General features: G+C 43.5%; 1 protein-coding gene across 15 annotated transcripts in view; it reads left to right on the top strand.

The window, feature by feature from the left end:
• The first annotated feature begins 3,537 nt into the window (after window positions 1–3,537).
• LOC311250767 (calcium/calmodulin-dependent protein kinase type II subunit gamma-like) overlaps window positions 3,538–27,013 on the top strand; it is a 41,019-nt gene continuing 17,543 nt past the window's right edge. For 3 of the 15 annotated variants that reach the window (XM_084342783.1, XM_084342793.1, XM_084342791.1), the window contains exons 1-13: window positions 3,543–3,793; window positions 5,978–6,072; window positions 15,816–15,875; window positions 18,604–18,658; window positions 18,840–18,905; window positions 20,600–20,672; window positions 21,966–22,068; window positions 22,518–22,601; window positions 22,897–22,991; window positions 23,560–23,682; window positions 24,657–24,740; window positions 25,795–25,837; window positions 26,642–26,704. In XM_084342783.1, the coding sequence (XP_084198909.1) occupies window positions 3,729–3,793; window positions 5,978–6,072; window positions 15,816–15,875; window positions 18,604–18,658; window positions 18,840–18,905; window positions 20,600–20,672; window positions 21,966–22,068; window positions 22,518–22,601; window positions 22,897–22,991; window positions 23,560–23,682; window positions 24,657–24,740; window positions 25,795–25,837; window positions 26,642–26,704 (1,009 nt within the window). In that variant the 5' untranslated portion in view covers window positions 3,543–3,728. Of the gene's footprint in view, window positions 3,794–5,977; window positions 6,073–15,815; window positions 15,876–18,603; window positions 18,659–18,839; window positions 18,906–20,599; window positions 20,673–21,965; window positions 22,069–22,517; window positions 22,602–22,896; window positions 22,992–23,559; window positions 23,683–24,656; window positions 24,741–25,794; window positions 25,838–26,641; window positions 26,705–27,013 lie in introns of all 15 variants that reach the window. The other 12 variants (XM_084342787.1, XM_084342780.1, XM_084342784.1 and 9 more) reach the window with 9 other exon arrangements.

Raw genomic sequence — 27,013 nt, 5'->3', positions numbered from 1 at the left:
ATATCCACCCTCATTAGTCACAACAAAAGGAAAAGTCATGACTAAATGTAACGCAGCTACTGAAGCTCTTTTTGCAAAATTGGTCTATTCTGGATACAAACAGAGCTTCAGTCAGCCACGGGAGTCTGCTACAAACTGCAGTGTGATATTTTGGCTGTGCAGATCGTACCACAGGACTGATTTAGCTCCAAGAGGGCATGTAAGCCCGCATGCGTGTATGGATGCAAGCTTCAGCTGGCCCCCGTACAGAAAGACAAGAATGATGAACCAGGAGAGACTGTGTGACCATCATAGTCATCAGCTTTTTTGCTAATTAGTGTTTTCTCTGAGGGCGTGTGGAGAACATCCACATCCTCTTGCCTTTTTTTTCAAAAGTGCTGATTGTGTTTTTCACAGCAGGGTGGCATAAGAACACCAAGTGATGACAACATCGAGTAGATAACTGCCTCCTTCATGTTACATTTCTGCTGCAAAATCAGGAGTGAGGTTGTCATGCAGGGGCTGGATTTCTTTCTCGTGTCACTGTAGCGTCTGAGTCAGCTGGTGGCAGTGTTGTACAAAGTATCCAAAAGTCATACTTGAGTATAAGTGAAAGGCACCCATACGAAAAATACTTGAATAAAAGAATTGGATATTAAGTGTGTTTGAGGATTAAAAGTAGTTTTCTGGCAATAAATGCATTCATACTGCCGGTAATCAGCTTTTTAGCTCTGGCTTGTCATTCAGAGGTAGATACTGATTGCACAGTAGAAAAAAATGACACCATCCACGCATAGATTGGCTTCCCATAAACTTTGCTCTTAAATTGAAACACTTAATTTTTTCCTGTCGAGATGAAGCATCATGGCACAAAGGAAGCGAGTCTGCCATTGTGCAACCGAGACAGGAAGAGGCATCATTTTCCCCGGTCGGTATCTCCAGGTAACAGTGGAGCAACTGGAGTAACTGTGGAAACTCTACTCCCACTGATGGAGGAGGCAAAGAAGGAAAAGAGGAAGAGTGATAGAAACCGAGGACAAACAAGAGTGAACGGACGGGCGTTCCCTCGATGGAGAGCGCCGGTGTTGTGTCAGAATTTGTTCCCCTGTTGATATGTGTTCCCCCTTTCCAGCCAATGTAATCATATGTGTCAATTTACATGTATTAATCACTTTTTAATTGACCATATGTGAGCAGATTGTAACGTGAAGTGAAAAATGAGACCTTCCCTCAATTATTGGATCTGATATTCAGCATTTTTTCAATTATGAGGATCAGTGATACTTTATCTAGTTTTGCATAAACTAAAATGGCACTCAGTAGAGCACATACCTCTGCCAAGGCCCAACAAGCCTAATCCAACATCAAATAAAACATATATACATCCACTAGATCCAGATTTCTATTCTATGAGGACTCACTCATAGATACCAGCCACTTAAATATGACTTATCTTTTTCATCGCCATATCTTGCAATGTTAAAGAAAGGAAGAAAAATTCCTGGATCCGTCCCTTTATCCAGATCCGCACCATAAGTTAATGGGGTCTATTCTGGGCCAGAACCCATCCTCTATGCAAGTTTCTTGGAAATTCGTTTAGTAGTTTTTGTGTTATCGTGGTCACAAACCAACAAACACGTGCAAAGACAAAAATAAACTGATTTAAATATGTGCTACTTTGGCTCTGATGCAGCATGCGATCTGCAGAGTGACTACCAACTCTAATACACTACTACATGTTTTTTCTGTGACATATCTGAATTTTTATTTTGTGTTTTGTCACAAAAATAATACGACACATTTAATATATTAATATCCCTAACTAATTTTGAGTAAATGTAATGTATTAAATGTACAATATTTGCCTCCAAATGTAGTGAAATGGAAGTATTTTTTATTTCTATCAACAGGAATTCTTACATACTGCACCTTTTAAGTGCCAGAAAAATGTAAATACTCAAGTACAGTACTCAAGTAAATGTACTTAGTTACATTCCATCACTGGCTGGTGGTGGCTGGAGTCTTAAATCTAACACATTCAGTGCTCAGTGCAGAATGGCCAACAGGCTGCTCGGGAGGAAGATGGGAAAATGTCTGACTGTAATAATACTACAATATGGAAAATGGCACACAGACTTTCTTTCTTTCTTTCTTTCTTTCCCTCGCCGACTGCCGATTTCAGCTGAAACCATCCTACTTTCTCTTCTCTCGGCCTCCCGTGCTCTCCCTCCTCTTCCCTCCTCTGCTCCTCTGTCTCTCATGAAGCGGGCAAGGCGTAGTGTGTGGTTGGTGTGAGATAACAAAGGCTGAGGAGTTCACCATTATATAACTTCTGTGGAGGCTGAGGAGGTGGAGGAAGAGGAGGAGAGGCAGCAGGGTTAGCACGTAGGAAAAGGAGGGCAGGAGAGGGCTAGTAGCCTACGTTGCAGTGCTCATTTGTCTTCCACGTAACACACATACACACACACACGCACGCTCACACACACACATGCTGGCCTCCTTTTCCTGCCCTCCATCACAGATTCAGCAGGCTGCACTTGCAGATACGGCCTCATAATATTTGAACTTTCTCAGTGTTTCAGCTTTGTGTTCCCACGCTGACAACCACACATAAAGATTTTCAAGTGAAATTTCGCTCTCCATCTTTCTGACAGTGTCTACGCGAGCTGGAGTGCTGAGCAGGCAGCCACATGCACACACACACACACACACTCACATATACGCAGGGCCTCTAACTCAGGAGCTCTATGGCTCCCTCCAGCCCCACCCGCCTGTCCTCTGATGGCCTCCCACTCATGCCACATTAAACATTTAGTGAGGCACTCTGGATCCGTGTGACACCATCTTTTAGCGCCGCCAAGCTAACAGCCCTCACACACTGTGGAAAAAACATAGGTGCATGCACGTTGGTGGAAACCTGATACAGCAGCCACACTACTCGCTCTGCCCATCTCTGTCTCTCTTATGCACGTACACGAACGCAGAGGCAAAATCAGTGGCTCAGAGAGGCCTTCTGTGTTGAGAGCAAGACCTGCATTAATCAATATTGATTCCTGGAGTGTGTGTCTGTATGTGCATGTACTTATGCAATGTGTGTATGTCTGTCTGTGTGTGTGTGTGTGTGGGTCACAGTTTGCCTCTCTGCTGCAGTGAGGTGTGACCCAGGGTTGGGTGTATCCCAACCCAGTGCAGTAAAATGCAGCTGTGATGCTCCCTGCAATATTTTTTTTTTCTTGAGAGATATGAGAGGAGACAGGAACCTGATGTCAACGCCGTTGTTTGCAGCCGGTCACACGCACCACTGCGGGAGTGTGCGCCTTCCAACAAAACGTCACACAATTATGATCCACTGTCCCTCAGAAGTTGATTTACTGAGCCCCCCCCCCAAAAAAAAAAAAAAAAACAAGGCAGAGAAGTCAGCTCAATCTCATCTCATTTTCAGTGACTTCATTGAACTGGAGGCCCTGGTCTCATGCTGCACGAGCCTATTCTCGCGAGGATTCCTCCCCTTTACTACACACACACACACACACACACACACACACACACCATCATCATCACTCCTCCTCCTCCTCTTCTACCCAGCCCCTCCCTTTCCGTCTCTACTCGCCTCTATCCTCTTCAGCCTTGCCTGCCTGTCAGAAAGGTACTCCAGTATTGGAGGCTAGGCTACCCTCCTCCCGGACCCCGTACGAGAGCCAGCCACCGTCGTACCCCAAGGCTCGGGCTCCCCACTCTCGCCACCGACCATGGCAACCACCGTTACTTCCACCAGGTTCACCGACGAGTACCAGCTGTACGAGGAGCTCGGGAAGTAAGCAGCAGCCGTAACGTTACAGTGTGCATCGTGTTTGTCTTGTCGTTTTTTCTTTTTTTTTTTTTTTGTCCCCCACCCCCGCAACCTCGCCTCACATTATTTCTGGTTAGCCAGCTAGCAGGGCGATAGCTAGCCAAAATAGCTTACAGACTAATCACGTTGAGTGCTGTAATAATGTGCCCCGTGTGTGTGTGTGTGTGTGTGTGTGTGTGTGTTTGAGCGGAGGCTGTTAACTGTCGTGGTGCAGTCCCGGCTAAATAACCGTTGCTATCGGGCTAGCTTAACTAGCAGCTCCCGCAGCAAACGGAGAACAGCGCACTGACGTTTGGTTACTAGCCGACTAGTTAGCCACCGTGCTGATTATTGATAAACCAGCCCGAGTTAGCCCCGCTAGCGTTGCGTCTTTGATGAATAGCCCGCACAGAGGTTGGCGCAGTAACAGCTGTTAGCCCTTCCGTGTTTGCTAGCCGGTATTTTCTGGTCTGCTGGACCCGTCAGCGGGGCCCCGGGAGACGCCGGAGACGTAGCCCTGTGACATTTCACCGGCCCACGGGTCTGACAGCTCCGCGCTGGCTCGATAGACCAGAGGCTGTGGTCGCTAGCTAACTAGGCCGACCACTTTTTTTTTTTCTCTCTCTCCCCCCCCCGCCTCCTCCTCCTCCTCCTCTCTCTCTCGAGCAGCTGCAGATGATTTGTGTAACCGTGTTGAGTAACGTTACGTACCCCTGGATCACTTAATGAGGAAGTTATTCGGTCCAGGCTGCGCTGCGTTTTGCGGTGTAAATGCCCGCACGTTTCCCCCCCGCACAGCAGCTGGCGCGATCATCGCGCAACGTAGTTATCAATAAATGCGTTAAATTAACGGAGGTGAGAGGGGGGAGATCGTCAAGCACTGACGATTATAGCGGCTGTTTTACTGTGTAAGAGGCAGTGACGCGTTTTCTCGGTATTTTGATGACGGGCCACTACCTCCTCTGTTTCATCACCATCAACATCAGCAGCAGCAGCAGCAGCATCTGTTGTTCTTGGCCGATGAAGCCTTTCTCCCCCCCTCCTCCCCTGCTGCTGTACCCAAACCAGCGGCAGCAGGGCGACACTGGCCCTATGAAGATACACCGGCCTTAATTTCCAGCTGCCATTTCCACTGCCGAGTAATTGTCAGTAATCGATGGCACTGATTGCACAGCCAGAGCACTGGGGCACATATACACACCTACACATCCTCCATAGTGGCTCTGCGCTTTACTGCTCCCGATTCTTAGGCATACCGAGCACTCACCTCATCTTGTGTCTCTGCAGCCTGTCTGTTAATGCATTTTGCTCCGTCATAGGTTATTAGCGTCAGGGCACTGACTTGTATTTCTGTCACCTGTCACCTCTCATTTGCTGGTAAATAATTGAAACTAAGAGCAGAGCGAGAGTGGAGGGAGCAGAGTGCAGCAGACAGCGGCAGCCCTCCATATATCATGGATGGGGGCCTGTACAGGGCCAGATACTGCAGATTGTACAGGCTGTGATATAGGCTCTGTGAAAATCATGCATAATTACTTGTTCTGTGATGCTCCAAATTGAACATCGCCATAGCGGCTCGCAGGTGAAAAATATGGAGCGTTCATCTAGGTCAATATGAAACTCCTCGGAGCAGGAGTTGTGCACTTCCTTTCCTGCTCGAGCAGATTTATAAGTCAGTGTTGTTACCCTGTGAATGTATCAAACATCGCCCATTGTTGCGCGAGATGCAGCCCATTCTTTGCGCTGGCTGTTGCAAATTGAATTTCCTTAGGGGGCTGTAGGTTGCGTCGCATTGTTGTGCCTATCAATAGATTAGCACTAGAACTTGGCCATTCATTTATAATCCAAGACCTGAGCTCATATCAGACACTCACGCTTGAGAAGCTTGTTATATTGCCCACCTTTTTCAGGTTGTAACACACCGAAAGCTGTGATAGTAATGACTAAAGTGTGTGTGTGTTTGTGTGTGTGTGTGTGTGTGTGTGTGTGTGTGTGTGTGTGTGTGTGTGTGTGTGTGTGTTGGAGACAGAGACCAAGGATGTTGGCGTACACAAAAACAAACCACTGTCACAGAAGTGATGCAGTTTCAAATGTCACGCTGTGTGTGTGTGTGAGAGGGAGCATGTGAAATGGAACTGATTTTTGGTTGTTTATGTGCTTTTTTCTTAGGGGAGCTTTTTCAGTGGTGCGTAGGTGTGTAAAGAAGTCATCAGGACAGGAATATGCTGCAAAAATCATCAACACTAAGAAGCTGTCTGCAAGAGGTATGGTAACACCACGCACTCTCACACAGATGCTGATATGTGCATATTTGCCCCATTTGTGGCGTTTATCGAACCACGGAGCATTACGGCGCACGTTGTTTTATATTGTGATAGTTATTATTATTGATAGGGCTGCACATTTATTCTTAAAGTTATCAAAATTGCAATTTCAAAATCGCAGGAGCTGCAGTTTTTTTGATAAAGCTAAACTGTGTCACAAGAAACCTTGTGATGAAGCATTGTGGTGCTACACAGATGCTCATGCTCACAAATTTTTTGTAAGAGCACATGTACCGAAAACCACACCATCATCATTTATATTAGAGATGCACAATGTTTCAGCAGATACTGATAACTGATGATCTATAATATTCTTTATCTCTAATAAGACTTAATGTGGTAAAACTGGTAGACTTGATTGTTGTCGCCTCTATTTTTATCGGTTTGAATTTCACAGATATCGATAAATAGCCAATAATAAGTTTTCCAATACTGTAATTTACTGGTGCAATATGTATCATGCATCCCTGATGTTCTTCAGTAATAAGTGAAATGCAAAAATGACCAATCCCACTACAATTGTGACTCATATGGCAATATGAATCTGTCATGATAATCAGTCATTCTTTGCATATTGTTCAACCCCCAAATGCTTTAGAGAATCAGTTCATAGATAAAATAAATAACAACTTAAATTTGCTGCTTATCCAGTGAAGGAAGCACTTGATGAATCATAGTACTTCATCCTGTGGATGCAGAAATCTAATACATTCAATATTTCCACGAAGTACCAGAGACTAAAGGGATAAATACCCAGGTATTGTGCAGCAAAATATCTGCCCTCTCACTGTATATGTCTTCACATCCCCCAGCCTTATTGGAAAGCATGCACACAAACAGAAGTCCCAAATTGTCCAATAGCGGAGGAAATCTTTTATTCAATCACCATGTCTGTGGGGAGTTCTTATCAGCAACCTCTTGGTGGTTTAATGACCCTCTGTATAAACACTGTATTGAATAACTCTATCTGTCCTCTGTGGTATCGTTAGGCCACCGCTGTACAAAGAATTGATCCAAATTTCTTGAATGCTCTTCATGAAAAGGACGCACGTTTGGGACTGAAATAAAAACAATAAGAGCTGGGCAGTACATGAAGGATGCGTCTTGTGTGTCGTGTTGTTAATTGTTGCTTTGGTGTGTTCAAATATCACACGTTGCTCGCTGCATAGATCCACACCCACGTGCACATGCCCGGTGCGGCGTGCCATGTGGTAACGATGACGTGAGCTCGTGTCAGTGTGTCAGAACCTCCTCCTTGGCTCCGGACTGAGATACTTAATTGCTTTCTCCTTTTTGTATCTGACAAATTAGGCCTGCTCTCCTTCCTGACATCCACGCACACCTGGCTTCCTTTGTTCTCCCTCCATGCACTCTCTCTCATTACCTCCGTGCCTCTCTTTCTCCGCTGGCCTCTCTCCGTCATTGCCTTTCTCTTGTCGTTCTATGAAGGGGGATTGGTTTGTATTGAGGCTAATCCACTTATGCTAAATGTATCTCATCAACCACTAAGACCCCACGGATTCCATAGGCGCCTCCCTGTTTGCCCTGTTGTTGTCTGAGTCTGATGGCATTTGCGTTGTGTGTGTGTGTGTGTGTGTGTGAGAAAGAGAGACCGAGAGAGCAGGGAGCAACACTAATAGAGCATGTCTGCATTGTGAGGCATCTGTGAGTGTGTTGTAATACCGTTATTGTTCTATCCCTGCCATCAAGTGTCCACACAGGGCCGCTCCTAGTATTAATGTCCCACCGAGGAAAAGTAAGGGCTCAGCAGAAAACTGTTGGCTCTTTGCAGAGGCAGGCAGCACAATGTAGGCCTGTGTATGTGTGTGTGTGTGTTTGCCAGGGGAGAAGAAAGCTGGCCAGTAGAAGAGTAGAAGGAGGAAAAGAAGGAGGAGGAGATTTTAAACAATATAGTCTTGCAAGGAGATCAGTGACACTCCACACCAGGGGAAGTAAGGTGAAATGAGACAAGGGAGCGAGACGCGATTGAGTGAGCGAAGGAGGGAACAAGAGGATTTTGTGCTAAGAGAAGAATTGCGGTAGGCCGCCCGGCTGACGCAAGATGCACCTACACGCACACAAAAAAACACACCGTCCACACGCTCACACACACAGGCAGCCAGTGCGTGTGCAGGCAGCCTGCCTGGTAGGATTTGGGTGGGTTTTTTTTAGCCTGATGGGGCGAGTGTGACCTCACGCGTGGCCTGGTGGGTAAGTCTCTCAAAGCTCTGGTAAACACTGCAGTAATCTGAGGAGGAGGGGGGGGCAGGGAAGGAGAGGAGGGAAGGAAGGAAGGTAGGGAACGAACCAACGAAGGAAGGAAGGAAGGAAGCGAGGGTGGACGGGATGTCAGGGATGGATGTAGGCGGTTGGCTGTGGGATAGTCCAGCCTACAGGCAGTATGGGGGTGGATGCGAGTGGGCAGCAGGGTACACGTAACGAACACACACGAAATACATGCAACTGATTCTCGGCACAGAGAATAAAGGGTTTTGAACGCTCTCTGGTTTGTCGTGGTTTCAGTTTATAAATGAGCCAAAGAACAAGATACAGCCCCTGAAGTGTCAAAAATCCTCGTGATTAATTGAACTTGAAGAAGAAAATGAAAAGCTGTGTTGGATGTAGATGGTTTAGAGTTCAGTTTTAGATAGAGCCTGACCGGATTTTTGGGCCGATGGCAATGTTCGACATATCTGCCGATATATACACTTATTTTTTGCAATGATCCCTCAGATGTGGTTATGAAACACTTGGCAGAGATGAGTAACAGAGGCAGGATACTTTACAGTTTAACAATAAACTCTTCTCTGGGAATTTGATAAATATTGATTATCCTAAGCATGTTTTTCTGTTATAAGCTCTAAAAAAGAGTTTTTCATATTGGCACATATCCACAACAAAAATGCTATTGATATATCTGTGGTCTAATGTTGGCCAACTGAGATCAGTCGGTCTCTAGTTTGAGATGATAGTGGTGCAATGGTGCGATTTCATAAGATAAAAATAAATGCCGTTTCATTTTGTTGTTGATGAGTGAGATAACTATAAAAACTGGATATCTGCTGCAACACTGTGCTTAAGAGAGTCTCAGACTATCCACTTTAATTATACATAAATGGTTATTGGCATATAGCATTTTTACTTATTTAGTATTGGTGTTTTTTGAGTTTCTGATGAACTTAAAGTGCTACTGTGGTTCTGATGCAACAACCTACTTCTGTTTGTAGTGACCACAATGTGGTGTCACTCAATGTCCTGCCCACAACACTATCACATTGTTTAGTGTCAGTGTCAACATAACCATTTTGTTTTTTTAGAGAAAAATCGCTGCTTCCTCAGAGCGCTGTTCCTTTTTTGTGTGGCCGGTACGAGTGCTTTTAGCTGAAAATCGTTCAACTTTTCAGAAAAGCGCTGGGGTCATCACCGTCACTCTTTCTCAGGCGACCAATCATTTATTAGATTGGGCGGGACTTGTTACCTGTCACCCTGGTAACCAAGAAAATGCAGGAGAAGCTTTTTCTGGGTGCTCTCTCTGCTACCCTCAGCTTTATCAGACAGAATCTCTCATAAGCGAGCCAGATAAGTCAATTTGTTGCAGCGGATCTGCCGCACGCTGAATGTAGCTGGTGCGTGTTGTGCTTTTACCACCCTATGCATTGTCAGCTGTGTAGTAAGCCCTCTGTTACCATGACGTTGCAACCCAGCGCTCCCAATCGCATTGCCAGAAGAAACATTACGTGATAGTCCATCAACACTTAATAATCTGAACCTGCAAAGTAACTGAAGTTATCAATAAATGTTGTGAATTTGCAGTATTAAGTAGCAGAAAATGGAAATACTTTGGTAAAGTACCTCAAAACTGTACTTAAGTACAGACCTTGGATATATTGTACAATTGGTTATTGTATTTTTACTCCAAATGTGTATCGCTATCAGATATCGGTCTCCTTCATTACTAATAATCTTTATCTCTATCGGCCCTGAAAAATCCATATCAGTCGATCCCTAAATGTAATGCACCACCGTAAAAGCGTACATTTCAGCGTCTGCAGTCACTGTCTTGTGGCTGTATGATTCTCTTAAATGTGTTACTTCACTATTATTAATTCCTTTTCAACAGTGTCCCAAATTTCCAGTTCAGTCCCGTTAGTTCCTCGCTGACTTCCGGTAGCCAAAGCCTCTCATTATTATTAATGGCAACCCACCCGGACTCTGCAGTCCCCCCCCTGACTGTCAGTTGGTCACAGACCTCTGAATCACCGCCCACATCTTCAATTTGTTCAGCGATTTGAACAAGTCTGGTATAGAGCTCATTGATGGCCATTTTCTTCCCCAGCTGAAGAAGCAGTCGACCTATCACAGCTTGAAGGCGGGATTAAAGAATGGGGACCTCGTCTTTGTAGACAGCTACCTAGATACATCCATGATAAACGGTGAAAGGAACATGGCTGCAAGAATAGAAATAAGCATTGATGAGAATAGCTCTTCAAGAGCAACTACTACTACTTTCGGTCTCAAAATTAGCTTGTATCTGAACCTTTTAAGAAATAGGCAAGACTCTGAGGCCTGCTTCGGATGTCAGCTGCCACGACAAGTGTAAAGAGCAAAACAGCGGCTGAATCTCGTCCTGTTCAAGCCTCTTGCACATTCTGTAGCTGCTGATAAAATTAGCAACCCTTTTAAACGTCGGCGGAAAAATATGTCAGACATTAACAAGATCTATGCCTCTGCAGCAGCAGTAAATGCAACACATCAGCCGATAAGTGCTTAACAAGATATTTAGTTTGACAAACAGTAATGTTAACCGCAACTAACAGCAGGGTTATGGCTAAGTAAACACACACCAGGAGAGCTTCTTTTAGTTCAGCTGCTAGCCAAACTACAACAGGTTCCCATAATGAAATGTGCCTTTAGGGACTTGTGTTTCCAGCAGAGAAACAGTGTGTCTGATAGTTGCAGGTGATTGCTGGTTAGTTTAAAGGCTGGGACAAAATATCGATACGCTAATGTATTGTATTGCCTCCTCTTGCGATAGGATTATCGATACACTATCTGACAGTCAGTGTGTGTGACAAAGTGGTGCGAAGCTAAGACTCTGTGCCCACATCGCCTGAAGTCGTTGTTTCCTCGCTCCTCTGCTGGATTATTTGAATATGCTTTGGGGCAGACGTCTAGCAGACTTTGAGCAGCAGTTACCTTTTTAAACAAGCATGTTTCTTGAAAATTGTTAAATGAACGGCTCCTAGCCACCGCTACAGCAGCGTCTGTCTAAACTGAAAATGGCAGAAACAGAAATTGGCCTGATATGAATGAACACAGGCTGAATAATGAAGTGAAACAAAATTCAGTCTGATTATCAGGCAGCACGTTTCCTGCCATTGATCAAAAAGTAACTCGAGAGGACAGCTGACGGAGTGCTTTTTGGTGTGTAGTGGTTACCACGGTGACCGTAATGGCAGCTGCGTGTGCATTTACATCACACTGCGAAAATGATGGTTGTGATTACACTTTTTACCAGATGAAGAGGCAGGTAAATACCGACACATTTAGCATATTTTGCTGCCAGATAAGTGGGTTGGACTATTCTTCCAATTAGCCAGTTGCATTACAAACATTTTGGGTGGTAACATTTATATTATTTATACGAGAAAATATTGAATAGGGTTGTTTTTAATATAATGATACAGCTTAAATACTATACTATACTAGACTATTACGATACTGACTAATTATATGAAAATTATAAATCGCATTTGAACCGTTTTCCACATCGTTCAGTAGATAATAAAGGGGCAAAACAGAGTAACCAGTATATTAAAAAATTATGTTTTTATAAAAAGTGTGGTATAGAGCCATCTTCATTAACATCCTCTGAAAACTTCCCGAAATACTGTCATGTCATGAATATTGAGGTGCCTTGTGAAAAATCCCGAAACAGATTCAGAGACTGAAGTGGACCCTCACGTGTGGAGTCAGCTTGTTAAATTTATGCATTTGTGGTGGACAGGTGTGTGTGTGTCAGTGTCAGGTCGTCTCCATCCTCCTCAGCTGATGTAAGATGGCTGTGGGCCCGCCCCATGGCAAAGCAGATGGCCAATTAGAGAGCAGCAGGAAGTGCCAGTAATTACCCTCCAGCCCTCTCTTTCCTGTCTTCTTCTTCTACACACTCTCGCACCAACAAATAAGGAGATTGAATGAATTAGTGAGTGCTGCAGTGACACTGCACCAGGGTAGACGGCTATACACAAACACACACGTACACACACACACACACACACACACATGCGCACGCACGCACAGGGGAGCTGTGATCCTCTTCTAGCAAATGGACGTTCCGTGTAATCCTCCCTCCTTCTCTCAGTCTGCCTCCCCGTCCTGCGTCACTGGTGTAATTAGAAGGAGGTTCAGGTCTCTCCCTTATTCACTCGCTTTCTGTCAGATGAGGGAAATCTATACCTGCGGGGAGACGACAGGGAGGCTAGTGGTAGGTAGATGTGAAGAGTGTGTAGCTCTGTGTTAGAGAACAGACGACAGGTCTACAACACGCCTCGACTGCGGCTTAACAACTTGTTCACACCAACTTAGAGAAAGTCAGACAGAGAGAGCATAAAGGAAGGATGCAGAGATGTGACGATGCCATTTATATTAACGTGCGATGTTGAGTAGATCTTGTTTTGAAAGTAACTTGTTGCATTACAAAATGAAACCTCTTTGCAATACTTTGTGTATGTTGCTGCTTATATTGTCCAGAAGATGCACATGTATTGACTCTACTGACATTAAATAGCATATTCTACGACCCATAATCTGTAACTCTGCAGTACGCATGGGCTGATATGAAAACATCACGCCAGGATTACCCTGTCCGACATAATTGCGATTCAAGATTTTATCCCAATAATCATCAAGATATTCTTAAAACTTTCAAACAAAAAATAAAAGTGTACTAAAACATCCTGGAGTCACTTTAACTTACATTTTGTTTTGTATGTCAGCGAGCTAAACAGCTTTTTCAAATCAATCATGTGAGGATATTCAGAATTATCTTGGTTCCTGATAATGAAAATTCACAATAAATTTTTTTGAGTGTTTTTATCGTATATTTTAGCGCAATCTATCTATCGTACCATCACTACTCTGCAGGCTAATAATAGCAAGAATGACAGACACAATATGCCCTTCACGGCTCTTTTATGTTTGAGAACAGAGCATAAAATCGAGTACAGGGGAGAATTTAGTGTTATTTTTTTGCAATGAAGAAAATGGAAGGATTTTGAGTACATATAAAGCGAACGAAAACCAAGACATACAGGGTAAGCAGCTGCTTCTAAGAAAACAAGAAAACACAAGAGCCTTATAGCCTACAGTACATTATGTTTCAACATGCTACTAATGAACCGGAGACTGCCCTCTCTGCTCTGGCCATCCCTCTAGCTGGGTTACATCTGCGCACTGACACAACACAGCAGCACTTGCGCATCCGAAGGTGCCTGTGCACTGCCTACCAAGAAGTAGAAGAGAAACAGAAACGGCGCGAATGCATCAAAAGAAACAAGGAAATACGGTTAAATTCTTATAGTAACAGATTTCTTATTTGGAAACGCGAAAATAAACCCAATACCACACACTAACATCTGTTTTTTATCTCCAGTGAAAAAATATATAATCAGAATTTTTAGTTTTAATGTCTTTCGGATGAAGTATGATGAGGTAGGTGATACTGCAGCTTTTTTTTTCTGTTCCCTGCCTGTCTGGCATGATGATGAATGTGACACATAAGAAAAACAAAAGTGCACACTCATCTCCTGGCAATGTGAGAAAGTGACACACCTATTTTTAACGGGTTTACCTGCATTTACAAACCTGAATATACACTCTGATATGTAAAAGTGGTGAAGTTAACTGATTACTTGAATTGCAAAACCAACATGTATATGTTACCTGTTACAACAAAAAAGTAATCGGTACTCTCAATTCAGATAATGTGCTCTTATATTATGTCTGTACACACTGTATTGCATTTGTAGAACAGTGGGAACGTTAATGCTCAGCAACAGCATGTGAATTTTATCTGAGGCTGTTGCTGCACTGGGGAAATGAATGCAAATCTTAGTGAGCCTGCCCTCTGTGGTGTAATCGCTATGGAGCTGTGGGGTTGAGCTGGCTTTACCACAGTGATCACACACACACACACACACACACACTGAGTCACACTGCGTCTTCACTACAGTTGCCCCATGTGACCTCTGACCTGAGCTTCGTGGCTCCTAAAGTGATGGGAGGGAGCAGTTTAACATGCGGTTGACACACCGGCTGTTACAGGATTCAGTCAAATCCTCAAACAAGGATGTTGGTTTGGACACGGGGCGTTTGCGTGTTCGAGTGAGCATACCCTCCCAACCATATTCTACTCCACTAAACCCTTTACACACACAAACTCGCATGCACAGGCTCGCAGGTGCAAACTCCTGCACCCATTACTACACATGGCCTCATTAATCTCAACTATAACCTTAAATAAAAACATACATGTGGTTAGTGGAGCGCTGCTCGGATGCAGCTTGCAACTGTTAGTTTTCAGAGGCAAATGCCGCCTCTCAGCTTGATGGACTGTAATGCTAATAGGTCAAATATTTGCCTTTGCATACGCAAAACAAATCTTTATGTGAAACAAATTACCTCGTACTTCTCAAATAGTTGCTTATACAGACTTAATTTAACTGCACGATTTTTATTTGTTTTTGTTTGTGGCCGATGCTCCAGTAAAACATTAAACACAGGAAACTGGAGGAGTGAGTCAAATTAAGTTTAATACCAGTTATCAAGTGTTGGCCATAAGTAAGCTTTCAAGACAAAGCAGTTGTCTCAGTCTCATTGTGCATAAGATGTAAATCTTAGTTTAAACCGTGTGGGATGGAGAGAAATCATGACTAGGGTTTATTGTGATTATTTTGAGAGATATTTTGATTTCAGTATGATTCAGGATTGGTGACAGTTTTTCATTTTCACTATAAAAACTATTAAAATCAAGACAATGTGACAAACAAACATGTTTTCTTACAAGACATTGCTGCAGCGCTACATTATAGTGCCGTTTTGTCACATATTTTACTGCATCTGATATGTCTGATAACCCATTTCAGACAGAAATGTGTGACAACCTAAATAAAAAACAAATGTTACTGTATGAGTTCTTGTAAATTGGTGCATATGTGGCATCCGGAGGGCTAGAGGTTAAGACCCGCACCATCATAACCACATGCCCCTGTTTCGATTCAGTTGAGGGGAGTTTTGTTGCAAGTCATACCACCCCAGTCTCTCTCTCTCTCTCTGCTTGTCTGTCTCTCTCTCTCTCTCTGCCTCTGTCTCTCTCTCTCTCTCCTTCCTGTCTGCATCTCAGCAGTCACAAAGTGGCAAAAATGTTAAAAGTAGACATTTTAAGAGAGAGGGCATTGAAATGAAGGTATTTTTATTGATGCTTCTGGAATATGGAGTTATTACATGTTTCAGACTGCTGAACATGACTTACTTTACGTCTCCTTTGTCAAGTACCACAGATAAAAAGCATAAATGCAAATGAATATCTCCAATCAGCTACTGAACACGAGTATTTGAGCAGGTGATGATGTACAAACACTTTGCTGCTCTGTGACTTGTCTAAACTGCGACTTTTCTCTCCACAGACCATCAGAAGCTCGAGAGAGAGGCTCGTATCTGCCGTCTCCTGAAGCACCCCAACATCGGTGAGTTTCTGTGTCTAAACGTGGCCAAAGGTGAAACCTGTGGTTCTGTTTGTTGCCCGTGCTTACAGGATAAAATTCTCACCTGCAGTGCACCAATGCTGGTACACTATCACATTTGAGTCTCACGCTTTTCTGATTTTGGGTACCTGTAAGAGAGAGCGTTTCAAGAGTTGAGACACCCTCTTTATAGGTATGAAAGCGCACATCGGGGTAGGGGCAGGGGGCTGTGTTGGGATCGGGCCTTCCTCTTAAAGAAATCAAGGTTTATTTTAAGGATATTTTCTGAGTAGATAATTGCTGTGCAGCTGCTTCTATAACTGTTGTACCGGGTGATCATTTGGGGAAACTGGCAGCTAAATTCAGTCTATAGAAATCACAGAGAACTAAGCCTGGATCTCTGGTATCACAGAACTGGTAAGCGACTGATTGTTTGTGGATTTCTCTGGGTTTTAAGCTATGGAGCCTGTTTATGTGAAACAGTTCGTAATTACAAACCAGTGACATGAAACAAAAATGTTGTATTTATTATTTACTGAGCTAATTAACAGCATTTAAAAGGTTGCCCTAGTGTTGGCTGTGATAACTCATTTTGAATGTCAGTGTAGCTGATCTTACAGCACTGCTGCTGGCAAGTATGGACATTGGTGCACAGAGCAAAGCTTTGTTGAGCAGACAGATGAGGGCCGGAGATGCGGGGTGTTGTCAGATTGCAAGGCTCACTTGTCAGGATGGAAGAGGGGATCGCAAGCTGGACTGCTTTAAATTAAGGAGCAGAGTGAATGATTAACATTGATCATCAGAAACATGTAAATGTAAATGCACAGTAGGGAGCTAGCAAGATAGTTGATATGACCACTGTGTTGTAGCCAGTATGTTAACATCGCCAGTTTGCACTGGTATCAAGATGCTAACAGCTCAGGACTGCTATCTGTGCTGAGACATTTGTGAGATCAGTTGTGCAGCTGTCGTGACAATAGAAACAAAAGGGTATGTGGATGACATCACCGCTATTGCCTAAAAGCACAGACTCTGTAAACCCAGTCAGACTAAAAGGTGACGGAAGGTTATCTTCCTCTTTCTGACAGCGTGACTGACTCTGCTCAGTCTGATAAGACGAGACAGTCGTTCTCCGTTGTCAGACATGTTAGGAAAAATGTCCCCTGCTTTCTTGACATTCTGGTTTCATTACTGCTCTGATAACCCACCACATCATTTTGTGTTAAACGTGGACATTTTTGTTGCAGTGATGATTAAAGAATTAAATGCATTGCACTGCTCTAATAAGGATATCTGGAGGAGGGATGGGTGTTAAAGGGCAGAAGGGAGAAATATGACAAAATCAATGACACCTCTCCAACCGCACTCCTCATTTCTCTTTTCCTCATGTCCCAGTTTTCTGTCGGCCCCTCCGGCACTCATTCGCCCCTCGCCTACTTTCCCTTCCCCTCTCTGTCTAGATTTCTCTCTCTCTCTCTCGCTTGTCCTTCTTCCCCCTTTTGACATATTTTGGCATCGTCTGCGTTCAAACTTCGGACAAAAGAGGGCACAAAAAAAGAGACAGATGGAGAGACGAAAGCAGGAGGAGTAGGAGACAGATGGAGGGAGAGCGAGAAGATGGGAGGAGGAGGAAAGAGCAGTCGCTCTTGTTTCTTGCTGCAGGGCGATCCTACTTCATCTTATTATACAACTGATATTCATTTTACATAACCAAAACTGTGGCTCCCTGACACTGAACCTAAGCTGCATCTCAGGCCCATCCTCTAACGCCTGGCTCCCACTGCCTGGATATCTGCTTTGTCATTCTGCTGCTCTTTAGTCATGTTGACACAAGGGCTGGGGTGGTAACCGCATAACCGTAGTATTGAAGTAATACGAGCTCTTTACTGTAATCACCACTTTATGTTTTCTGTTCTCCACCAAACGCTCACTTATCTCCATCAGTAATCAGGAAATAGCTCTTTTTGGGAAAACACAACATTTCCTAACCTGGTCCCAGACCCCCGAATCACTGCTCACATCTGCAGTGTATTTTTTTTCCCAACTATTCACACACTGTAGCTCTTGTGTTTTGTGCTCTTTGACAGCTATTTCCTTTTAGCTTTTTACATTATTAAGAATGGAGACGTCATCTTAATGTGCCAGAGCCAGAATACCTGCCACAAAAACAGGTTGCAGTAAGTGGACGTACAAAAATAACAATTCAGAAATCCGACCTTTGTTTGACAGACAACAATCCGCTTGACAAACCTGAATTAAAGTGCTCAGCAATCAAGATGCAATATCTAAAATTAATCGGCAACTATTTTGATAATGGATTAAGTCAAAAGTCTCCGATTCCAGCTTTTCTTTACTCCTCTATGACCGTAAATTGAAATATTTTTGGGCTGTGGACAAAACCAGACATTTGAGGATGTCATCTTGGGCTTTGGGAAACACTTATTACACTTATTATTATTTACTGACATTTTATTTAATGGAGAATGAAAATGATTGTTAGTTCGAGCCATACTCTGGGCCATTAAATGGTGGTTAATCACCTAACCACTGGACGCACCACTGGATGCACTGATGCACCACTGCATGCACTGCTGCACCACGATGTATAAAAAACTCAATACGTAACATCTGCAGTTCACTCCAGATTCTCCATTTTCTAACAGTCGAACAGTACAGCAGTTCTTTACGTGTCTTTGTGCGTCTGTCTCACTGCCCACCCTCTCTCTTGCAGTGAGACTCCATGACAGCATTTCAGAGGAAGGCTTTCATTACCTAGTCTTTGACCTGTGAGTATATTCTGTACACATATACACACGCTGACATTTTATCCATGCATGTGACTGCGGTTGGTTTGTGTATGCTAACAGCTTCTCTCTCTTCCCCTCCTGTCCGTCTCTCTCCGTCTTTCTTTTCCCCCTCCTTCTCTTCTTTCTTTCATTCCTCCCTGCCTGCCCTCCCCCCTCCCAGGGTGACAGGAGGAGAGCTGTTTGAAGACATTGTAGCCAGGGAGTACTACAGTGAGGCTGATGCCAGGTAAGAGCACATATGAACACACACAGACAGACAGCCTAATCCCTTTAAACATATGAGTCCTCGCTGTCGTTTCATGAGCGGGAACACACAGGCACACAGTGGCGGATATAATTGGTTTGCTTGTATTCTTGTCAGCAAATGCACCCCCCCTGTCAACAAGTACATCAATATACTTGCGTCTCTTCTCTCTTTGGTCACTCTTTGTTCTCCCTCTACAAACAGTGGTGCTGAAACAATAAAAATGGAACTGATAATGTGAAATTTTGATAATCGATTTACTAAAAAAATGCTATTTTAAGCCTCTCAAATGATTTGCTGCTTGTTTCTGTTTTATGTTACTGCTAATTAACTAATCTTTGGGGTCGATTGGACAAAATGATCAATCTGAACACGTCACCTTGGCTACTGTTAGAATTTGACAGTGTTTTCTGACATTTGTTCACGTTCTGACATTTAAGCTTTCTCTCCTCCTTCTCGGAGTCGCCCTCCTTTTTCCCTGTGGCTGTGTAGTGCGCAGCTTATGATGTCTGTTGTACAATTGGATTAGGGGTCTTTGTCTGTTCACACGGGGGGCTTTGGAAAGACACAAATGGTGCACACACACACACACACACACACAAACCAAGCCACGTGGATTGAGCCTCGGCCTCGCTCTTCTCTAGCTCGCCGACCTTTGACCCGTTAACCTTTTTCTAGAGACGTGACATGAACATGAGCCTCAAAGAGTGGGATCGTGGAGCCTGACACCACAGTACGTAAGACAGTACTGAAGTGGTCGGGTACAGGCTTGTAGGAAAATTTTTACAAGACCCATCATGAGCCAACACACTCAGCAGGCGAGTGTGAAAACAGGCTCAGCAGCCAGAATTGAGAAATAATGGTATTAGTAGCAGCTGAATTGACGCCCCCATTATTAAAATTGCTACTGGGATAGAGATTTATTGACTGCGTGGTGTAAGACCTCCCACACAAGTTTCTTTGTATTGATTGTTCAAACTGCAGTACCTTGATTATCTCTTTGAAAAATGATCGTTTATAGTGAATGATTGTTAGGCAACTTTGCCTTAAGTTTAACATTTACTGGCTTTGGATGTAATAAAGATGATTTCTCTGTTTAGGAGTTTAAAAAGGATGATTTTTATCATCAATTAATCCAGTCATTATTTTCTTGATTGATGTTTTGAATATTGGGGAAACTGCAATTTCTTGTTGCATTTGATTAAAAAGTAAAAAAGACCTGCATTGTGGTGGGGAGAAAGAAGGATAATAGGTCTATTCCTAATCAAGATGAATTGGTAAAAGTTTTATAATCGAATCGTAGCCCTCTGAATCGGAAATCAAATTGTGAGGTGTCTTGAAATTCCCACATGGACTATATACAGTATATACAACTTGTCTGAAGTTTGTATTTCAAGTTGGTCAACAATATGGACAGCATTTGGTCAATCCAACCCTTTTAAATGTACGACAGTTTTAATTTTATGTCGTTTATCGTACAGTGAACAAGGATGATGTCAGCTTTTTTACTCCTAATGAAGTGCATCAGTTTCATAACCAGACCACAATCCACCAGGCTTTGGGAAAAACACACGCAGATCATGTGGAGTATATGTGATGGTTTCCTTTTTATTGGTAATGAAGGGCAGTGTCTGACACGTCTTTCTCTCTGTTTGTCCCCTCTTCTCTCTCCGTAGTCATTGCATTAGTCAGATCTTGGAGAGTGTCAATCATATCCACCAGCATGATATTGTGCACAGAGACCTCAAGGTGAGTGGCTGCCCGTTGCCATGACAACCATGCACTCACTCACACACACACACACATACACACACCTCTGCTCGTGGCCATGGCAACACACAGATGGCTCTCGGTCTCTTCTTTTCCTCTGCATTTTCTGCTTTTATCCCTATTTAGTTTTTTCCCCTGCGACGCTCTCTCCCATCCACTGCTTTTACCCTCGTTTATTCGTCGTATCTGTTCTCAGATCTGTGTGTGCGTGTGCGTGTGTGTGTGCACCCGCATGCATGTGTGTTCATGTCGAGCCGAGAGATGGTGAGTCATGATCACATGGCGGGGTTGGTCTCTCACCTATGGCAAGGAAAAGACAAGGACTCAAACGGCACATATGCACGTGAACACACACACACACACAGTTTGCACTGTTATGAAGCAGATCTATTATGAGAGAGGAGGTGAAGGCATAGATAAACCTCAGGAGTTGCCAGGACAACCCATGTGACATCACACCCCACCCATGGAGCGGCGGGGGAGGGGCTTGAAATGTCCCAAATTGCTGATAGGCTCAAATGCAAAAGAGTGGAGGAAGAGAGCTGCTGTGAAACCTCCAGTTTTCTACTTAACCCAGTTTAAGGTGATGATAATAATCCTGGTAGGAAGGACGGTAATAATAAGTATTGAATTGTACCTTTTTCATACAGAGAGCACAAGGTGTGGGGGGGAGAAACAACCTCAAGGGGTGTATGAGACGCATGTGGGCGGCTTTTGTACGTGTGTGCGCGCACTCTGTGTCGGAGAATAACGCTATTACCTCGAGCGCTGCCCGTCTGATTTGTTGGCCTTTTATCCTGAGTGGGCTTTTACTGCGGCCATTTATGTCCTACTGCCCAAACAACGGCCATTTAGAACGCTGCCACACACGCTGCCTCTCGCTAAGTACACTTTCCATTTAGCATGCAGTCTGCAGCGCTGCCTAAATGACTCCCGACTGGTTTCTATGGCTACGAACCCATGCCCATATAAGGGCTTGTGGAGATTCTCAACCACCCATCCTCTCTCTCTCTCTCTCTCTCTCTCTCTCTCTCTCTCTCTCTCTCTCTCTCTCTCTCTCTCTCCACATCCTCCGTCTTTTCCATCGCTTTCTCACACCTTTACCCCACCCCCACACGAGCTGTGTCGAACACATCAAATATGAATATTTTCTGAGAAGGGGCTTTACTGAAGAGTGGCTGTCACTATCTGTCTCTCACTGTCTTGATCTCTTGTCCTACCTTCTGCTTCACCGTGTGTGTGTGTTTGTGTGTGTGTGTGTGTGTGTCTCAGCCTGAGAACCTGTTGTTGGCCAGTAAGATGAAGGGAGCTGCAGTGAAGCTGGCAGACTTTGGCCTTGCTATTGAGGTGCAGGGAGACCAGCAGGCTTGGTTTGGTAAGAAAACACAAACAGTGACACACACATATCAAACGTGCTGGACCATTAACTGATCTGTTATTCTGCCCGGGTGTTAAGTATACAAATCACTGCTGAATAGCCTCATTCATACAGTAGATCCGTACAGATAGACATCCACCTGCTCACTTGGACGCCAAAGACTATTTGTGCGAGCTCTGCTTAAGAGGCTCACGGACACTTTGCAGTTCATGCTTCGGCCATTGTGTCTTGGCCAACAGCCGAGCTGCTAGCATTTGGCTGACTCTACAGTGGGGACGGGATGATTAACGGGTATTTGCTTGTGACTCTACACTGTCATAATCTGGTCTTGCTTTCGGAGTCCAGCAGGTCACTATCATCTGAACCATTCACATAGCTGCACGGAAATAGCCTTCATCAGAATTTAATAAAAAGGCGTCAGTTAATTGTGTCCTCTGGTTCGGCAGGGTTTGCGGGCACCCCAGGCTATCTCTCCCCTGAAGTCCTGAGGAAGGACCCCTACGGCAAGCCTGTGGACATATGGGCTTGTGGTGAGTCGTAGGCCTCACTTTTGAGCAATAAACATGTTGCAATCAGCTTGTTACAAACATCAGATTCTGGTCAAGTTTGTCTTTTAGTCGAATGAACCAACATAACAGACTTGCAAAATATTATCTGAAGGTAGATTTCTTCAAAAGATGCCTTAGGTTATATGTCTCTTCCCACAAATAATGAGTTTAGAGTTTATACTCTGACTTACTTGTTGCAGTATGAATTTTAGCACTGCTTAAACAAAATGCCTAATTTGAAGTGTTGTAACTCTTGTATCTCTTTGTTTTCTGTCAGGTGTTATTCTCTATATCTTGTTAGTGGGATATCCTCCATTCTGGGATGAAGATCAACACAAACTCTATCAGCAGATTAAAGCCGGAGCATACGATGTAAGTGTGTGCGTGTTTTAGGTGTACATCTGTGAGGGGTGCAGTGCAGGGGTTTGCTAAGCAGTTTTTGAATGTTTAATAGTGTCCAATTGAAAGCTGGTCCAAAGCTATTGATCCTATCAGGGCCTCCCTGACGCATTGCAGAGGGGTATGTGTGTGTCTGAGTCTGGGAGTGTGTTTGTGTGCGTCTGTGTCTGAGAGGGAGAGAATCAGAGAGGGGGTATCCTCCTCTCTCTGTCTCTGGATAATCAAGTCACATTGCAGTTTCCAGAGAGACTGGAGAAGAGTCTGTTTTTTAGGGAATTTTCCTCTTAATAAAAAAAGGTTTGAAGACCTTAAAACACGCACGTGTTCTGTTAATCAAAAAGAAATTTAGCATTTGTTGCAGCCTGATTTTGTCAAATTATCTCAAGACCTGGTGCCCAGATGGCGTGGATTAGCCAGAAACATGAGGAAGCAGACTTTTAATCAGCCCGTTAGGAAACATGTATTGTTTTCCAAATCGCTTTGCTTATTTACTTCGCTCCTTTCCAACTGTTACACCCACTTGTTCCTCCATTTTTCTCAGTTCCCGTCCCCAGAGTGGGACACAGTGACTCCAGAGGCGAAGAACCTGATCAACCAGATGTTGACCATTAACCCAGCCAAGAGAATCACTGCCGAACAGGCCCTCAAACACCCTTGGGTCTGCGTAAGTATCCACTAAAGAATTATTGGAATTACAAAAGATACTCGGTCAACAATACGTAAAGAATTATTATATTTTGCGGGTTAAAATCAGCAGTTTCATCACAGTCAATTTTTTTGGACAGCTAAGCGATATTTGCCAATATCAAAAAGTCTTACACAATATGATTTCATTTCAGTTGAATTGAGGGACCTGTGATCGTATGAGACGGTATCATATGCCCAATTAACAGTTGATTATAGAAGAAGCTGTCACCACTTTCTTGTCACCTTTTTGCCTTTTAAAAAAACAATTGTAACCTGTTAATTTTGAATTGACTCCACGAACACATAAAGGAAGACCTAACCATAACTTTTAACAAAAGCATAACATTTGGCTCGATAACAAATGTCAAGGAGACGGCGCTAGGCACCATTATTAGCTTAAGCTTATGGAATTTTACATTGCATAAACAAGCCTAGCAGCTAGCGCACTTTTCCTGTAATTCCTGTTATTTTTACTTTTTCGTACTCACTGCTGGTTTAAGTCACTGCATGGTTAAATTTGAGCCTACGCGCACGTTTTTTCAGCTGAACATTGTTGAAACAAAGCAAGTAGCAAGAACAACAAGCTAGTGAACGGCTGAGTGAGATCATTAGTCCGAAATCCCAAATATTTCCCCTGAGGGGAGAGTAAATATCCTTGTCGTCTTTCTTGTGGATGCTTGCCATTACGCGCCTGGCACTAGAACTGTTGTTTAGGAAGGAGGTGCCATGGGAATTTCAAAGTAAAGTCGTATCTTTAAAGATGATGCTATGGACCGATGCTTTCACGTTGCGTCGATAATATTGCATCATTAGTCATTAAATTGATTTAAACGACCCGAAACAATAAATCATTACACCCTTCCCTGCCTTCATGTTATTAATTTAAAATAGATTCAGATTGACACAAAAACTGTAATGTTTTTAATTCTTGTTTTGTTTGTCCTCCTGCAGCACCGTTCTACAGTGGCCTCCATGATGCACAGACAGGAAACTGTCGAGTGTCTCCGCAAGTTCAACGCTCGCCGAAAACTCAAGGTACTAATCCTACATATTGATTTGACACCTTCCATTTATTGTTAAAGAAATGAGTCACCCTGCTCATCCTCTGCCTCCCATGCATACCTTTTATGATCTGTGCAGTCCTTCAGTGCATGATCATTGAAATCTTTCTTTATAATCTATATTGCTGTTGAGCCTGAGTATTAAACCTCAGGACTTATTGTACTGCTTTATTCTTTTCATTTATATTTATTTATATATACATTTTGCATTTTTGTATCTTTTGTGTTCTTTAAACGTTATCTTAAGCTTGAGCTTGATTTAGTCTTTCTTTTGTTTTCTGTTTCTGCTTTTAATCTGTCAAAGCACCTTTAAAACTATGTTTTTAGTAGTGCTATATAAATAAAGTAATTCCTTTTTGGTACTGTAGCGTTGAGTATCAAAAACTGTGAAGCACTAAAAGTTGGTATTGAATTTCTAGTCAGTTTTTTGATCTGTTAGATCCTGATTTAAATAAAATGTTACCAGTTTTATAGGCAGTTTTATTCAGGTACTCATTTTTAAATGGGCTCTGCCTCTATTGTTAAATGAAAAAAGGGAAAATGCTTTTATACTTCCCTAAACAGAAAAAGATATAGTCTCTGTATGGACACAGAAACATTGTGTTAGCAGCAGCCTTTAAACATTTCATTATCCAGCTCTAGTGGATGTAGTTTGCATTCACAGCTGCACATGCAAACTAATGGATCATGTAGCAGTTGTTCTTTTTTGTCACATCATTTAAATCCATTTGCATACCAGAACATGTTATTGGACGTGGAGACGTGAAGACTATTAATGGTTCATCTCCCCCATTTAATAATTAGATACTGTTTGACGGAGAACAAACAAACCGTCAGCCTTGACTGGATTTAGCCGCGCTGTGATGAAAGCAGAAAGATAAAAATGTTATTGTCCCATTTAGAAACGAATACAGAGCAGCGAGTCCAGAAGAAGGGAAGAAAAAAAAAATCCTGTTAAATAAAACAAAACTCCTTGCTCTCATTATACCTCCCCTCATTTCTCTCTCCTCCTTCCTCTCCTCCTCCAGGGAGCCATTCTCACCACCATGCTGGTGTCCAGAAACTTCTCAGGTGGGTGTGCACTTCGCCCTCAGCCCTCCCACGCAGCACATGCAGAGGGAGAGGAGGAAGGAGTGGATAGAGTCCTCTGCACCTCTTTTAACCCCCTCACCACACACACATACACAACACGCACACATGCGCACACACATACACACACCGCTCACCCACTCATCCTCAAAATAACAATGTTTTTGTGTGTGCACAGGAGTTTGCTTGCTTACAACATTCAAGATCCTTCGAGTCTAGAAATAAAAAGTATCGATAATGGTGGATTATTATAAGTGCATTGCATTCTGATATGTGATATTGTGTCATGTTTTATATGTGGGTGTCAGTTACGTCCTTGTCCATGCTAATGTCTCTCTCCCTGTGTGTTTGTGTGTGGGCGAGTGTGTGTGTGTGTGTGTGTGTCCCTCTTTTCTGCTGCCACTGGAGCGTTTGCATGTATGAGAGAGGGAAGCCTAGACTTTTTATGAGATTCATTTATGTTGGGGGCAAGTGTGGTGTTATAAAACCAGGTGACTGTTAAGAATCTGTGTCGTTACCTCAGTCTACTGAGAGTGACTTGTTTTCGTTGAAGCCTTGTTCTCAGCCTCTAAGTAATTGGCCAGTCGATGGCTAATGATTTCGACCCTGGGCCTAGGAAACCACAGGGGTGCACGTCTTTTGCTCCAGCCCATTTCTGTCAGCCCTTGTGATGTATCTGGGCTAGCCAGCACAGCCTGTGATTTTCTAGGCCCACGATTGAACAGCGTGAGATAGATCTGCCTAATTTGCACAGCCCCTCCCAACTGTAGCATTTCTGTCCAATAGTGGGCCGGCAGCATACCAACTCTGCTGCTGCCGCCTCCTCCACGGCCTCACTGGCTCAGGAAGGTACGTCCCAGAGACACGCCCATCCTCTCCACACACAGTTACTTCTTTGGTTCATAATACAGGGGTGGGACCTTATTACCACCTTCACACTCCTGCATGCAGCCTCTGCCAGCATCTTCATCAACATTCACACACACATGCACGCATACTCGCACAGATTTTATACATTAAGGGTCTTAGGGGTGTATATGTCTTTGCCGTAACGCAAAGATATCACATTTTATGCATACAGTCATATACATCAGCATCACTTAATGGTAATCGATCAACTTGCACTCCAAAGTGCTTTTTTACATTTACACTTCACTC

Source organism: Pagrus pagrus (assembly GCF_965226575.1).
Source record: "Pagrus pagrus genome assembly, chromosome: 21".
NCBI lineage: Eukaryota > Metazoa > Chordata > Actinopteri > Spariformes > Sparidae > Pagrus > Pagrus pagrus.
The sequence above is the reverse complement of the archived record's forward strand: the minus strand, read 5'-3'. Positions and strand labels throughout refer to the sequence as shown.